At 44.7% G+C, this 16,397-nt stretch overlaps 2 protein-coding genes across 8 annotated transcripts; both read left to right on the forward strand.

The window, feature by feature from the left end:
- Positions 1–711: 711 nt before the first annotated feature.
- Positions 712–6,340, forward strand: si:ch211-63p21.2 (FH1/FH2 domain-containing protein 1). The gene is made up of 11 exons (XM_061066587.1): positions 712–909; positions 1,009–1,179; positions 1,714–1,854; positions 1,959–2,141; positions 2,395–2,514; positions 2,597–2,758; positions 3,249–3,348; positions 3,421–3,511; positions 3,589–3,879; positions 5,714–5,768; positions 6,236–6,340. The coding sequence occupies exons 1-11, from the start codon at positions 712–714 to the stop codon at positions 6,338–6,340; spliced, it is 1,617 nt and encodes a 538-aa protein (XP_060922570.1).
- Positions 6,341–6,379: 39 nt separating this feature from the next.
- hnrnpc (heterogeneous nuclear ribonucleoprotein C) lies at positions 6,380–15,689 on the forward strand. Of its 7 annotated transcripts, none has more exons than XM_061066209.1 (10): positions 6,380–6,460; positions 7,987–8,020; positions 11,467–11,572; positions 12,458–12,729; positions 13,120–13,192; positions 13,281–13,328; positions 13,485–13,648; positions 13,727–13,843; positions 14,083–14,240; positions 14,737–15,689. In XM_061066209.1, exons 3-10 carry the CDS (start codon positions 11,568–11,570, stop codon positions 14,842–14,844), a joined length of 945 nt encoding a protein of 314 aa, XP_060922192.1. In that variant the 5' UTR covers positions 6,380–6,460; positions 7,987–8,020; positions 11,467–11,567; the 3' UTR covers positions 14,845–15,689. The 7 variants fall into 7 exon arrangements, with proteins under 7 accessions (XP_060922192.1, XP_060922193.1, XP_060922186.1 ...); XM_061066210.1 differs by having other exon boundaries at positions 13,730–13,843; XM_061066203.1 differs by having other exon boundaries at positions 13,485–13,843.
- The last annotated feature ends 708 nt before the right edge of the window (positions 15,690–16,397 follow it).

Consider the following 16,397-nt stretch of genomic DNA (forward strand, 5'->3'; position numbering starts at 1 on the left):
CAGAGGCAGAAGAGGAGGAAGCCACAGATCACCACAGGCTGATAGAGGTTTGTTTACACACATGAAGCACTACAAACAGGAGATGCAGCCCCGATAAGCAAATTAAGGGAAAGGGTGCAACTCAAATAAACCAAAACCGATGCACCTCTCGCCCTCTGTGCTTCTGAATCGCTCACACACAGAAAGAGGATGGAGGAGAAGCGACGGCTGGAGAAGCAACATTCGGACGTTCTGGAAGTTCTGCAGAAAGGCGTTCCTCAGATTCTTGCGTCCTCCATCAGAGTTGGATGAACGCAGCCGGTCGTAGCTCATGTGAACCGCTCGCCTCTGACTGAAGTCTCGGGTCTCTGGCGCTCGAGCAGGACCACGGGTCAACTCTTGGATCGAACAACGCTCGTCCTCTCACAAGTTCAGGGACAATTGCAGGTTACGGAGAAGTGAGAACACAAACCCAGAGGTGGTTGGAAGATTGTGATTTTGTGGAGTGAGTTATGTGCGTCTGTGGTTGCAGAGTGAGGCGTTGAGCAGCCACAGACATTCAGAGGAGGTGAGGCCGCTGCTCACAGTTTGCTAACGTGAGGCTGCAGCCTTCATCTGAGCAGCTTGTGCCTTGGAGTCACCTTTTCTTCAGCTCTTTAGAGAAATCATCACCTTCTTTGTCGAGTCAATGCTTCTGAATATCAACCAAACCTCTGTTTGAGCCACAGAGCAATGAAGGAGTCCGAGCAACCCAAGGAGAACCCCCTGACCTGGGATCTGGACCAGCCCTGGACCTCCTTCCTCCAACCTGCTGCACGCCTGTGCCTCGACACCTTGGATTTCTCAGACCTCTGGGATGAGGAAGACAGCACAGAGGACGAGGGAACCACTTCCACGAATGAGTCATCAACATTCCTCCAAGCCCCTCCGGTACCCCCTCCTCTTCCTCCTCCTCCTCCTCCTCTCCCTCTTCCTCCTCTGGCACCAGCTTCATCCTCAGCTTCGACCCTCAAATCTCGCACCTTGAAGCTCCACTGGAGGGAAATGCAGACTTTGGCCCCCCTTCCGAGGATGACCCGCTTCGGGACTCAGACCATTTGGGCCGGACTTGAACCGGTGGATCTGGACACAAACCGGCTGGAGTTCCTGTTTGAGTCGAAGGGCAGCAGCACCTGCTTCAAGATGGCCTCTGGGCGGCAGGTAACCAACATCAGCTGAGCCACGCCTGACCAATATCTGAGTTAGCGTCAGGTTTTCTTTACATGTAAAATAGTCTGTAAATAATAATCATTGACATTGAGGGAGTTCTCGAGTCTGGTCTCATGTACAGCTGACTCCTCCTGCAGTGATTGAAACAGCTAGTTGACTTGGCCATAGTATTTTATACTGACGAATTATTTTATACCTTGTACTACTGTATATATATATGCATATTTATTTCATTCTTATTTATTCAATGTATTAACTCTTCAATGTATCAACTCTTTATTGTACCCTCGGCACCATCGTAAATGAGGGTCTTATCCCTCAATGTGTTTTCCGAGGCTTAAATAAATAAATATTCAATCAAGATCAGATCATCATCACTAATAAATTGTCGTTGGCTGCGTAATGTCAATAAAACAGGAGGCAGCACTTTTTCCATTTGCTTTTATAGAAAACACAAATGTGTCTCTGTCGGCAGCCAATCCTAAACGTTGCTGGTCTTGTATCTTTCACTGCGTCTCGCCACAGAAGCAGCCGTCAGTGTCGGTGCTGGGGATGAAGCGAAGCAACATCATAACCATCGCACTGAGCAGCCTCCCGCCCCCCCGCCTCCTCCCCCCTGCCATCTACAGCATGGACAGCAGCGTGCTGGACAGAGAGGACGTCCAGGTACAGTAGAGGTCGTGTCTCACAGTGAAGATTCAGCTTTTAATGAACAGTTGAAGTTTGCTTTTTTCCTGGATATGATAACGTTTCCGTTATCCATCAAACAGCGGCTTCAAGCGTTGATCCCAACGGAGGAGGAGCTTACTCTGGTCAGGGACGCCAAGGCCCAGAACCCCCACTGTCCTCTGGCCCAGGCCGAGCTCTGCCTCCTCACTTTGGGGGAGATCTCTCACCTGAGCTCCAGGCTTCAGCTGTGGGCCTTCGCTCTGGACTACGACTCCTTAGAGAGGGTGAGAGACGGCGGGAGGAAATCTACTTCAGAAAGATAGATGCACAAACTCATAAATATCAGCCCACTCAATATGCTAGTTTCATGTTTTATCTTCTGGGAAATCAAGAATAAGGTTAAGAAACACTTATCTTGCATTCCTACTAAAGAAAAGGTTCTTCAAAGATCCAGATCACATCGTTCCACCAAGTGTTGGCGGGACCACTTCCATGACCTCCTGTCCCCAAAGATGTGATCCTTCCTTCTCTCTGCAGGAGATTGCTGAGCCTCTCTTCCATCTGAAGCTGGCGATGGAGCAGCTGGCAGGAAGCCAGACCTTCAGGTGTATTCTGGCTACGGTGTTAGCGATCGGAAACGTTCTGAACGGATGTAAGGTGAGTGCACCGTGACTTCAGGCTCCGCCCTCGGTGCAGTTCTCAGTGTCAGTGAGGGTTTCTCTGTTCTTCTCACACTAAGGCTCGTGGGTTTGAGCTGAGTTACCTGAGCAAGTTGTCCCAGGTGAGGGACACACACTCCCGCCAGCCGCTGCTGCACCATGTGTGTGTGCTGCTGCTGCAGCTCTACCCACAATCCTCCGATCTCTACTCCGACACCAGCGCTGTCACCAAAGCTGGGAAGGTGCGTTAGTTATTGTGTGTGTGTGTGTGTGTGTGTGTGTGTGTCCTGACTGTGTATTTATGTTATGCTTGCATTTGAATTTGCAGGATTATTTAAATATAAAAGAAATTCAACACGTGTGCTGCCATCTAGAGGCAAAGATGGCAGTTGGAGCCAGACTCTGTGCAGTAATGATCGTGGATGGGGGTTGTTTATGACCAATACCGCTGCCAGCCACCAGGGGGTGATTACCAGGCTTAAGCTTGGTTTGGATCACAGACTATAAATAAAGTTCCCAAAAGTGAAGCCAAAGCATATCGATGTCCCCCTGGTGGCTGCCGCAATATAGGTCATAAGCCCCTCCTCCTCTACGTCAGTGGAAGGGACCTGGACCGAACTCGTCCATTATTCTAAAAATCAACAATGTAAATTTATTCTAAATGAATCTAGGCAACAATCCTCAAAATGTTGAAACCCCCCCCCCCCCGTGTTCTTCTTCTCCTCTTTACAGTGCGATTTCTCCCTGGTCCAGTCCAACCTCTCTCAGCTGGAGGCCATGTGCAAAGCATCATGGGAGCAGCTGAAGGTGCTGGACAAGGCAGAGGAAAAGAGGAAAGGAGGAAAGGGGGAGAAGAGGAGAGGAGGAGGAAGAGGAGGAGGAGACGAGAGCTCGGCTCAGGAAGGTTCCCTCCGTCAACAGCTGCCGAAGATGTTGAAAGAGTGCGAGGAGAAGCTGAAGGTCCTGAGAGCTGTGCACCGCCGGGTCATCAACAGGTCACTGATCACAGACTCCTCCTCCTCAAACCAATCAACTGTACGTCTGTAAGACTTTCTGTTTCCTGGTTCTCCAGGTTCCACTCTTTCCTCTTGTTCCTGGGCTACTCCCGAGCGATGGTGAGAGACACCAAAGCCGAGGACTTCTGTAAGACCATCAGTAACTTCTCCCTGGAGTTCCGGTCCACACGGCAGGGCCTCCTGCTGCAGAGGGAGAGGGAGCGGGAGCGGGAGCGGCCGAGGAGCGGCGCCGAAAACCAAAGCCCCAGAACTCCTGGAGGTCGGCGCAGAGGTCAACCAGAGCCCACACAGGTTCCTCATTCTAAAACGATCTCCATCCACGAGTGCTTTAGTGTGCTCTCCTCCTGGTTAGATAGATAGAGAGATAGATAGATAGATAGATAGATAGATAGATAGATAGATAGATAGATAGATAGATAGATAGATAGATAGATAGATAGATAGATAGATAGATAGATAGATAGATAGAGAGAGAGAGAGAGAGAGAGAGAGAGAGAGATAGATAGATAGATAGATAGATAGATAGATAGATAGATAGATAGATAGATAGATAGATAGATAGATAGATAGATAGATAGATAGATAGATAGATAGATAGATAGATAGATAGATAGATAGAGAGAGAGAGAGAGAGAGATAGATAGATAGATAGATAGATAGATAGATAGATAGATAGATAGATAGATAGATAGATAGATAGATAGATAGATAGATAGATAGATAGATAGATAGATAGATAGATAGATAGATAGATAGATAGATAGATAGATAGATAGATAGATAGATAGAGAGAGAGAGAGATCAATAGATAGATAGATAGATAGATAGATAGATAGATAGATAGATAGATAGATAGATAGATAGATAGATAGATAGATAGATAGATAGATAGATAGATAGATAGATAGATAGATAGATAGATAGATAGATAGATAGATAGATAGATAGATAGATAGATAGATAGATAGATAGAGAGATAGAGAGATAGATAGATATATAGATAGATAGATAGATAGATAGATAGATAGATAGATAGATAGATAGATAGATAGATAGATAGATAGATAGATAGATAGAGAGATAGAGAGATAGATAGATAGATAGATAGATAGATAGATAGATAGATAGATAGATAGATAGATAGATAGATAGATAGATAGATAGAGAGAGAGAGAGATCAATAGATAGATAGATAGATAGATAGATAGATAGATAGATAGATAGATAGATAGATAGATAGATAGATAGATAGATAGATAGATAGATAGATAGATAGATAGATAGATAGATAGATAGATAGATAGATAGATAGATAGATAGATAGATAGATAGATAGATAGATAGATAGATAGATAGATAGATAGATTACTTTATTCATCCCCGAAGGGAAATTAAGTTGTCATAGCAGCCGGTATATTTGAATACAATAAAATACAATAGAATAAAATAAAAAATATTGAGGTAGAAAGAATAAAAACAGAAACACAAGATAAATAGGTAGATAAGGTGCAGTGGCAAGATGATGGTAATAGTACTGATGATATGATGGTAATGTTATTGTTAGACAGTATATAAAAATAGTACAGTATATATAGTATATAATATAACATAATATATATTTATATATGATAGTAATTATACCAATATAAAAGCAGTATATAGTAATAATGGCAGCAACAGTATATATAATAATAATAGTAATAGTGATATAATAATAGTAATTATAACATGTACACATGTATAAATATGTGAATATAGACTTATATATACAAAGAATATACAGAGAGTATGATATAATATATGATATATAGTAGAGGTATGAATATGAATATAAGTATTTGACTATACAATAGGTAATATAATATATATATATACAAACAACGTACAGGAATGGTTGGACGTAAGGTCACGTGAGTAGCGTGGCTGTCGCCTCAGATCCTAACTGAGGATCTGCTTCCTCCTCAGGAGTCAGAGAGGAGTGAGGAGCAGTGTCTGCTGGAGGAGCTGCTGCGAGCGCCCGAGTCCCTGTCCAGGCCGGACGCCACGCTGCCTCGCCACCGCAGGAAGATGGCCGACATCCAAGGTGCTGCGATAAACACGACTTCTCTCGATCTGCATTTCTTTCTCTTATCGTTGTGTATCCGACGTGTCGTGCTGAACCTTTGTTCTGCTTCTCGTCAGGTTCTTTCTCCTGGAAGTCCAAGTGCTGATGGAGCTGACGTCACTGAGTCACTGGGTGTGAGGATGTGAACAGGTGCTTAACACATCATGTGCCTTTATCAGTTTTTAATTATGTTTCTTGTTTGAAATGTGAAGATGCAATAAAAATCTGTTTTGATATAAGTGTGTTTCTGTGTGTGTTTTAATCACAGACAACTAATTAACATTGAAATATGTAACAATCAGTAACTACAAATACAGCAAACTGTTATCTTAATGACTTTATCTCTCTGTTATTACAATAACTATTATTATCTTATTCTTTATTTTTTATCTCATTATGTTTTATTGCCTATTGACAATTTATTAGTAGATTTATAATCATTTATTTATATATATATCTTTAAATCATAATTCAATAACAGACATTCATTAGAATAAAAGTTCAAACCGTACATTATGCCTAATTAAATTATATTTTAGGTTTTTCTATTTTCCTGCTGTATTATTTTGCAGTGCGTTGAGCTCTCTCGGCCACCGTAGAACTGGCAGGCGCGTCTGCCAATCAGCGAGGCGTATATCCGCAAAGGCGGCGTGTCGAGCGTCCAATCAGAGGCCGGGATGCGTCAGGGGGCGGGACTGTTGTGATGCGTTCAGGGCCGACGCCATTTCGTGTTCGCTGGTTTCAAGGTGAAACGCCGCGGAGCCTCGATCGGAGCCGTTTCAAGTAAAAACTGCGTTTTACTCATTTTTAATAATAAGCTCCTGGTGAGTATTTTGAACCGAGAGATTTGATTTTTCCCTCCTATTTTTTCCCCCTGACTTTCGAATGGCCTGTGGGAGTTTTTTTTGCTTTTTGTTTTGAGTGTCTTCCCCCCGGTGTCCCTGGGCCTGTGGGGCTGTGGTGACTCTGGGTCCGTGCTCGGTAGCCTTTGAAGATTTTTGCCTTTTATCTTTCGAACCTGACCTTTTGAAGCCCGTGTGCCGGGGCTTTGATGTGTGGGAGCGGGCTGTGTGTCTGCGTGTAGTCGTGACGAATCCTCCAGGCTGCTCTGGACTTTCTCTGGAGACGTGTTTTTGATTTTTTTGTGTAATATTTGTGACTCTAGAGACTCATGCATTTTTCCCGAGCTGTGTTTCCTGCAGCAGATCTCTGAGGAGGCTTTGATCCTCCAGGAGGCTTTGATCCTCCAGGAGGAGAAGTGGCTTTTTGTGAGGAGGAGGAGGAGGAGGAGGAGGAGGAGGAACACTGACACCGTGTTTTTGATGGTTGTACCTTTTGTGTAGCTTTGGTGCATTTTGGTTTCTGGTTGTAAATCATTAAAGTTTATTGTGTTGGGAAACCCATTCATTCATTCGGTCCCAGTTTGTGAAGCTGCTTCGCCCCAGGAGGAGGGCCTGTGGGGGGGGGGGGGGGGGGGTCTGGTAGGGATCTGCACCTAGGCCTCCACACTGATCCTATAATTAATGTCGTAGATCCATGTCTGATTAGTCGTGTACGTGTCCTAATTCAATCTGCATCTGTGCTGCAGTATATATCACAGTATATGTCCCCCCCCGCCCCCCACACACCGTCCTCTGCCAGTGTCCTTGAGCAGGAGTCCCTCCAGGCTACAGGGGGCGCTGTTCTGCTGGCCACCCCTTCACTCGAGCTCATTTAAGAACTGTAATCTATTCTGTTTGTTCAAGAGACACTGAACTGTTCAAAGTAAAAACAGTTAAACTGTAGTTTGACCAAATATCATTAATTACAGGATTCAATGAATCACAACAATGTTGAAAATATATAAAGATACGTTTAGGCCCAATGCAAATCAAGAACATTTTTAGTTCATCGGTTCAGTTTTTAAAGTACTTTTTAAATGTCAACTGAGAGAGTCCGAGTGGGACACGTCCACAGGTCCAGGGAAAGGTCCGGGACATTTAGGGGAGGGGAGGAGCCTGGGAAAAGCAGGAGGCGGGACATGATGTATTAATATATCACAAAAACAATCTCTTCCAAGGAGATTCAGGACGTCTCACCAGGGGGACCGAGGTTCTAGAAAATGTCCAGAGCAACTGGACAACTTGGATTCTTGCGTCCTCACACTCTGGAAGGTTTCAGTGAAATCCCAGCATGTGTGACACCATGTTAAACCCATTAGGAACATTACAACTGGAATATTCTTTTAGTTTTTACCTATTTCATTTGACTTTTCATAATTGACCCTCCCCTGCTTGTTTGTGTAACAGGTCTGGTTCATTTTCAGAGGATTTCCTTTCTAATTTTTTCCATTTTGTTTCCCCCTGTTTAGTTTTTGAAGCCACTTTTTTGAACAGCGGCAAATCGTAAGTTGGTCTCAACCTCTTTTTTTTTTTTCCACCTCAACTTTTGCATCATTTTTTTTTCTATATTCCACTTTTGTTCTCTCACCCCTTTGTGATTTAGCCCATTTCTCCCCTTTTGGATTTCCTAGAGCAAGTAGCATGTAGTGTTTGATTTGAATTGACTTTACTTGATTTGATTTTCTGCTGCTGTTTGGGACTCGTTGCCTCTGAAATGAGCTTCCAGACATTTCCTCTGATCATAAGTATCTGAATAACACTTCATCATACAGTCGTAGATGAAGGAGCGATACCGACAAAGGCCAAATTGATCCAGATTTTTAAACATGATACATTTTTTTGTGCGAGTGCATGTGATGGAGTCAGATTGAGTCACATGAAAAGACCTTTTTTCTTCTAGAGGCGTTTCTCTCGTTGAAGCTGTTTTCAGACATGACCATGTTGTGTAGTTGGTGTTGTGTCCTGTGAAGCAGCAGCAGCAGGTTGTCGGGTCCGACTCGCTCACAGCAACAGGAACATTCAGGCGTGAGTTTTCCAGACATTTTCCTGCTGTTTTCAGGAAAAGTTCTGACTTTCAGACGCTCTGATGTTGAGCCGCTCCACAAATGTCAGGTCTGAAAGCAGCTTGCGATCCCTTCAACCAGCATGGCTTCCAAAACCACCAATTACTAACTCACTCACTATTCTAGAATATTTTTGATTTGGAAAAGAGACTCTGGAAGAATTTTGATCAAAATCATCAAATCTTTTTATTTTTTCACTTGCTTTTTTCACATCCATTTTCAGTTAAATGGAACTTTTCTTTTTTTAAATTTAACGTAACCCCTCGACACACAGCTGCACACATGTGGGACGCCTGTCCACTGCCGCGCTGCTCAATCGGTCACGGGGTCTTTTTCCATCGAGCGGCAGCGGCAGCGTCGCTCACAGTTCAAGCACAAACATTCACTCACGTCACTGATCTGCTGTAAAACCCAAATGAAACGACACTTCCTGTGAACATCTTTATATCCGTCAGTGCACGGCCCCGATGAGGCACCGGACAGGAGAAGGTGCCACGATAAAATGTAATAATGTAAATATACTGTCATCATACTGTCCACACTACAATGAAAACGTTATTTTGATATAAGATCTGTAGCACATAGAGTCCCGAGCAGATTTTACATTATAATACAACCTATTATATCAATAGAATACAATAGTCCGGAAACAGAAACCACCTGTGTGAAGCTTATATTGTTCTGTCTGTCCGTCTCTCACCTCCAGGAAGTTACCAAAATAAAACACCGACTGCATAGTCAGCAATGTTAATATCTAAGGCTTTATTTCAGCTTCATGAAGAATCCAAATTCAAGTGACAAGTTCATTATGATTTTATTTTTGATATTCATCGTATTTAGCAGATTTTCTTGAGTGAAGCTAATTTCACAGTGAACTCAAATTCAGCAGACGTCATGAAAACCCTTCTTCTGTTGAAAATAAAACTCAATGAAACAAAATACGATCCTCACGGAGCGAAGTCCCAGCACGTTCACCTCCTTTTAAAATGAAACATCAAAGACACGGGGAAATCAAAGCCTCCAGATTCGTGCCATGTCACAAATTTGGTCGTTTCAAACTCTAAAATACAAAAATTCCAACGCTGTCTCACTTGAGTTTCAACTCACACGTATAAACATTTGCTAAGCGAGTCTGTGATGGTCAATCCCCCCCCCCCCACACACACACACACACACACACACATCCCCGGTGGTGTAGACAATCTGTCCACTTGCCAATCGATAGAAACACATCCCGGCCAAGTCGTGTAGAGCAGAGATTTAAGCTTTGGCTTTGAAATCCTGCTGCAGAGCGTGTGATCCCCCCCGAGCAGCGACCGGCCGGACAGGAGGAGGCCGACGCCCCGTCACCGTTTAGCAGCTGGCGGCGGCGGCGGCGGTGAGGTTTTGGCGAGAGCTGAGATGTGGCTTCATAGCGGCTGAAGGGGTTCGTATTCAGATGAAGTTAAATATACACAAACCGACGTAGAATCCAAAGTTGAAACCTGAGTGCGACTCCACTGAAACAAGTCAGGGTCTAGAAGTCTTGATTTATAACGTAAAGGAGTTTCTGTCTCAGTCTCTAGTTTCAAGTCTTCTCCAAACAGCTGATGTTCATTTAGTGAATTATGATCATTAAGACAAACAGACCGTAAAGCACCGTGTGACCGCTAGTGGCGTCCAATGGGAGCAGGTCTCAGGTGTAGGTGGGCGTGCAGTGTCTTCGAACTCTCAGTCAGGCTCCACCCCCAGCCCTTCCAAATATGGTTATTTCTGGTTTCCAAAAAAAACAAGATGGCGCTGAAAACAATGAGAAACTCGAGGCTCAGAAACAAAAACTGTATAAAAATACATCGTGACCTCACAGAGAATCATATTTCTGACAGATTCAAAACTGTAGTTTGAAATTCCTTGCTAGTTCCGCCTGTCACAGTGGGTTAATCCAACCAACGTGGTCGAGGGGGGGGGGACTGGAGACAGAGCGTCCCTGTGTGCTGTGATAATCCTGTGAGACCGCAGCGTTGCGTAACTCTGCGGCGAGGAGACGATGGCGACAGTCCGGACTCTGTGCTCGTTTTAAATCAGACGCACTAAGCGTTCGCTGTGATAATCTGCTGCTGCGTCAAATGATGTCGAGCAGCAGGAGGAGAAAACTGCAGAGGATCAGGATCTGATCCAAACTCGACTAATAGAGACGTGAAAGGAGATTTAATTATCTTCAACTGTAGTTTATTAATCATCTGCAGATTCATCAGCACTGAGTAAAAGAAACTCAAGGGCGTCAGACTCCTGGACTACAGAATAATATTTACATTTCTTCTTTTAAATGTCGCACACAAAGTCAATCATTTCAATGATTATTTATCTCTAAATGTCAAATGACGAAGTAGAAGATTAAAGCTGAATATCGATTTGAAACTCTAAACGTGAAATTAACAGACAAAATGCAAATATTACAAACGTCAAGTTAAGTCCAGTTTATTTCAAAAGCACATTTCAAAACAACCACGGAGCCAAAGTAGCAAAGAGCAGGAGGACGACACTATATGTGAAATACAAGATAATAATTAAATGGAATAAAAATGTTATGATGTGGATTATAACAACTCAGAAGTTCTAGATTCTTGAATATGCGAACTGCTCCTGGAGCTTAATTTGTTAAATATTTGCTGCAACAAACCCTGAACATTATAATCTTCATCCTGGTGGTGCTTCTGTCTTTTATACTATCTTCACCCTTTGTAGAGAACTTTGAAGTTATTGAATCTATGAGTAAATCATCTAAAGTCTGAATGCATCTGGTTTATTTGTCACCGTTTATCCCACAGGTTTTTATTTTTAATTTTTTTTACGGGCCACTCAATTTTTTAAAACCTTGTGAATCCCGTCAACCCCCCCCCCCCCCAGAGCTAACATCTGGAGGTGTAGTAGACGTCACTGACTCGGTCTCATAGTCCCTCGACGACCTCCCCAGCAGAGTCAGGCAGGCCGACCTCCGACCCCTGACGATGGAGTGAGTGCTGGCAGCTTCCTGACCTCACTGTGTTCTGCTTCCCCCCCGCTGGGAAGTCCACACACACAGTTTGTACAGTACAGGACCATGAACATCTATGAGTACAGTAGGGTTTCAGTAATAGGATGATGAGGACAAAGGGCAGTTCTGTCTTAGTGAATGTGTTTTTACTCTATTTACCTTCACCCCTCACTAGTGCCTGCGTCACAGTGCCCCCCAGGGGTCAAGGCCAGAACTGTTCTGAGGAATACTTTTGACATTAGCTGGCAGTTCTTCTCCTGTTCCCCCTGAGCCGTGGAGCCCGACTGTACGGATACAGAGAACCTGTACTGTGATGACAGTGGTGCATGATGGGAACAGGAACCTATTGCCAGATAATGCTAAAGTATGCTGAGGTAATGCAAATTAAATCCTCTAAAAGTTCTGGCTGTGAGCCTTTGGAGGCTCGGTTTATAAATAGTTGATTCATTGATAGAATATCAACACAAATATTGATTCATCATTTCATAAAAAACACCAAACGTAGAGTTTAAACACTTAAATTATTAAATGTGAGGATTTCCTGCTTTTCTTGGCTTTACATCATTTAAAATGAATGTGTCCAGTTGGAATCTGCTGTGACCCACTTCCTGTCTGGGATACACGTCAAATGTATGTTTTATAATAATGTTTAAAAGATTATTACAGCAGCTGATCCCTCACTGATAAAAATGATTTAGTTTTCAGGTTGAGGAGATAAAACACAAGTTAGTGTCAAAGCCCAGATCACTGCTTCACTTCTTTGTCTTCCTCCTCTTCTCGTCTCCCTGAACACAAACCTCCACCTCCCCTCCTCTTCCTCTCCTCCTCTTCCTCCTCTCCTCCTCTTCCTCTGTCTCTGTCCAGCTGCTCGTCCTCCTCCACCTCCAGCTCGATGGCGAGCAGCAACGTGACCAACAAGACCGACCCACGCTCCCTCAACTCCCGCGTCTTCATCGGCAACCTCAACACGCTGCTGGTCACCAAGGAGGACGTGGAGGCCATCTTCTCCAAGTACGGCAAGATCGTGGGCTGCTCGGTGCACAAGGGCTACGCCTTCGTCCAGTTCTCCAACGAGAGGAACGCCCGCACGGCCGTGGTCAGCGAGGACGGACGCATGATAGTGGGACAGGTCCTAGGTGAGATTCTTCCAAAGTTGCTGTTATTCTTTCTGTAAAATAACTAGTTTAAACTTTCTTGGCCAACGTGGAAACATTTAAATTGTAAAGGCTCCAGGACATAAGAGTAAGGAAAGTAAGAAATAGTCTTTTGCTTAACTTAAAACCACAACAGCTCATTTAAACCCTTTTTTATTTTTCCTTAGTGGAGATAGTAAGAAGGAAAAGCAACAACACAAACAGAATTGTTCACGATCTCTAACTGCAAAGTTCACCGGAGAGAATCGGTCTTTCAGTCCCAGAACCTGGTTCCTGGTCTTCTCACAGTTCCCAGTCTTCACTTCACTTGGTGTTTCCCACGTGTTCCTCTGGCTCCTCACAGCTTCGTCTCTTCTCCTCTTCCTCCCTCAGACATCAACCTGGCCGGCGAGCCGAAGCCGCACCGATCGAAGACGGTGAAGCGTTCTGCCGGAGACATGTACAGGTGTGACCACGCCCCTCAGACACCTGAAGGTTCACAGCTTCTTGATGTAGTGATGGTTTCTCCTCTATCTCTTCTTCTTCTTCTGCAGCCCATCTTTTGAATTGGACTACGACTTTCAGAGAGACTACTACGACCGGTGAGGCCTTTCTCATTATTTAATGATCTACCACGTATGAGCTTGTTGTTGTAAGTTCACGTCCAGATTTGGTTCCCACAAATGTGTCACTTACACAAGGTTGAGAGATGCAAATAGAAAACTTATTAAAACTTTAAAATTGTGGTTCTTCCTCAGGATGTACTCGTACCAGTCCCGGGTGCCTCCTCCCCCCCCGCCCCTGTCCCGCGCCGTCATCCCCTCAAAGCGTCCCAGGGTCAGTGTGAGCGGAGGAGGAAGCCGACGAACCAAAACCAGCTTCTCGTCCTCGTCCAAAAGCAGCCAGAGGACGTCCCGTACAAGTCAGTCCAACGCCGTCCCTGCCCCGCGGAGTCGCTTCACCGGGGATCCTCGTGACTCTCCTTCTGCTCCTGTCTCAGCAGTGAGGACGGATGATCTGCAGACCATCAAGAGGGAGCTGACGCAGATCAAACTCAAGGTGGACTACCTGCTGGAGAGCTTAGGGCACATGGAGAAGGACCACAGCAAGAAGTCAGGTACGTCTGAGATGACACGGAGGAAACAGTTTTTAAAGACAAGGGTCACAACGAGGATTCTAGATTCTTCTCTTGTGCAGAGATGAGTTGAATCAGGAAAACATTTTGTTCTCTGCAACTTTTACTGAGCAACAGCGCCCTCTGCTGCCATGGGTGGTGTGAAACTCTGTTGGGGGGGGGGGGGAATGATCCTCATCAGGTCCCATCAGTCTCTCTGTTTGTCCCTCTGTCCACTTCAGAGATGAAGAGCAGCAAACCAGAGCCCGGAGAACTGTCCCCACTCCACTCGTCCACCTCCAGCAAGAAGGACGACCGGATGAAACGGGACAGAGCGATGAACGACTCCGAGGAGGAAGAGGAGGAGGAGGAGGGAGACCTGCTGGATGAGGAAGACGAGGTGAGGAGATGAAGCAGATGTTTGGATTGTCACTTTACTTGTAGTGGTTTTGATTTAGTTTCAGTTTTTTGTTGAAAATATGTTATCTTTCCGTCAAACTTTTATAATTTGACTGTTTTATCTCCAGTGACTTTTCAATCCCACCGTCATTTTATATCATCGAATAACTAATTGAACAAACGTCAGTGTGATGAGACCTGAAATAACAGAAATCATCTTTGACAAACATTTATTTAAAGCCTATTCTACCTTTCTGTTTGGTCCATGTCCCATATACCAACATGGAGGAGGTGAGGTGTATGACCTATACTGTAGCCAGCCACCAGGGGGCCATCAAGATGATTTGACTTCCCTTTTGGGAGCTGTCATGTCGTTCATCTTTATTAAGAGTCTATAATCAAAACAGGTCCATTTTGATTCTAATTCATTGTGTTACGGTTTCATTTTTATTAAATCCGCTCCGCTCACGTGACGTCCATTTTGTTTTTCTGTGCAGATGAAGAGCAGAGGAAGAGACGAGGATGAGGAGGAGGAAGAGGAGGAGGAGGGCGAGCAGGAGGAAGGAGAGGACGACGGCGACAGCGCCAACGGAGACGAGCTCTAAACTCAACAGACGCACGAGCACAGAACCGCTGAGATCGCGTTTCCACGACAGACGCGTGTCACGTGCTCACATCTGCTGACTGGACATTAGTACATTTGTATTCCTCTCTGTCGCACAGACACACAAACTCATTGTCACTGTGTGTCCGCTGCTTCTTTCGGGATTTCTTCGTTTTTATTTTTAATGTTTCTTTGAACTGTTTCTGACACTGGAGGAAACATCTCATTGAGACCAGATGCTCGTTGGTTTGAGGATAAATGTAAATGTGTTGCACGTTTGAACTCGGGGTCACGAGCTGTTTCCGTATAAAAAACAACAGAGAGCATTCGGCAGTTATTGATTTTTAGACCAAATTTGAACAAATGACCACTCAGCAGTGGCCGACATTTGAAATTACACGCTAAGAAATATCCTGAGGTGCAAAGTTTTGAATTTAAGACAAAGAACCAGATGTGGTAGAAAAGCCCAGGCTTCAGTTTCATTTGTTATTAACCTCGATCCGGCTGCTGCACCGCTGCTTCCTCGCCAGCAGATGGCAGCGTGTCACAACAAGGACTCAACATCTGTCGCGTCTCATCTTCACCTTCTGCTCGTCAGACAGGAACCTCTCTGCTCGGGAACTCTTCTTCTGTGTGGTCGAGCTGCTGTGACCTCTGTCGACCTTCACTTGTGATGCAGTGCTCCTCCATGTTTGTTTCTGTTTGTCACTCCGGCTGCAGGTGAGAGTCCAATTAATATGTTTTCCAAAGTTGGACCCTATATGAGATTTGGGAAGAGCCCATTTCGATGTGTTCACTTCATTGTACTGTATAACGATATATAATAATAAAGTTTATAAAAAGGTTCCGGTGCAGTGGGCGTGTCTCCACCTCCTCCCACTTTCCAGAAATGAACCCAAAACATCTGGTGTACGAGGGCGGCCATCTTGTCTCCGTTCACAGTCCGACACGTTTCCTTTATCACACGACTCGGACGTTTCTTCACTCGTCAAGATAGACACAGAAAGAGAAAATGAAATCAATTCCACTGAAGCAAACAAGCCTGTTTGTCCTCCACTTCATTACCAGTGACCAAAGAGCATCAATACACAGCTTCCTTATTAATAAACATGATCCTGCTGCCGAGGCCCAGGAGAGAGGGATGTAAACAGAGAGGAAGAGGAACCAGGGAGAACTAATCGATAAGCTGTCTTCAGGGTGAAGGGTGATTAACCAGGAGACAACAGACAGAGGATGGAGGGAGGAGGGAGGGAGGGAGGGAAGGAGGGAGGGAGGGATGGAGGGAGAGATGGATGTAAACAGAGAGGAAGAGGAACCAGGGAGAACTAATCGATAAGCTGCCGTCTTCAGGGTGAACGGTGATTAACCAGGAGACAACAGACAGAGGATGGAGGGAGGAGGGAGGGATGGAGGGAGGGAGGGAGGGAGAGAGGGAGGGATGGAGGGAGAGATGGATGTAAACAGAGAGAGGAAGAGGAACCAGGGAGAACTAATCGATAAGCTGCCGTCTTCAGGGTGAACGGTGATTAACCAGGAGACAACAGACAGAGGATG

Source organism: Limanda limanda, chromosome 22, assembly GCF_963576545.1.
Source record: "Limanda limanda chromosome 22, fLimLim1.1, whole genome shotgun sequence".
In the NCBI taxonomy this organism is placed as follows: domain Eukaryota; kingdom Metazoa; phylum Chordata; class Actinopteri; order Pleuronectiformes; family Pleuronectidae; genus Limanda; species Limanda limanda.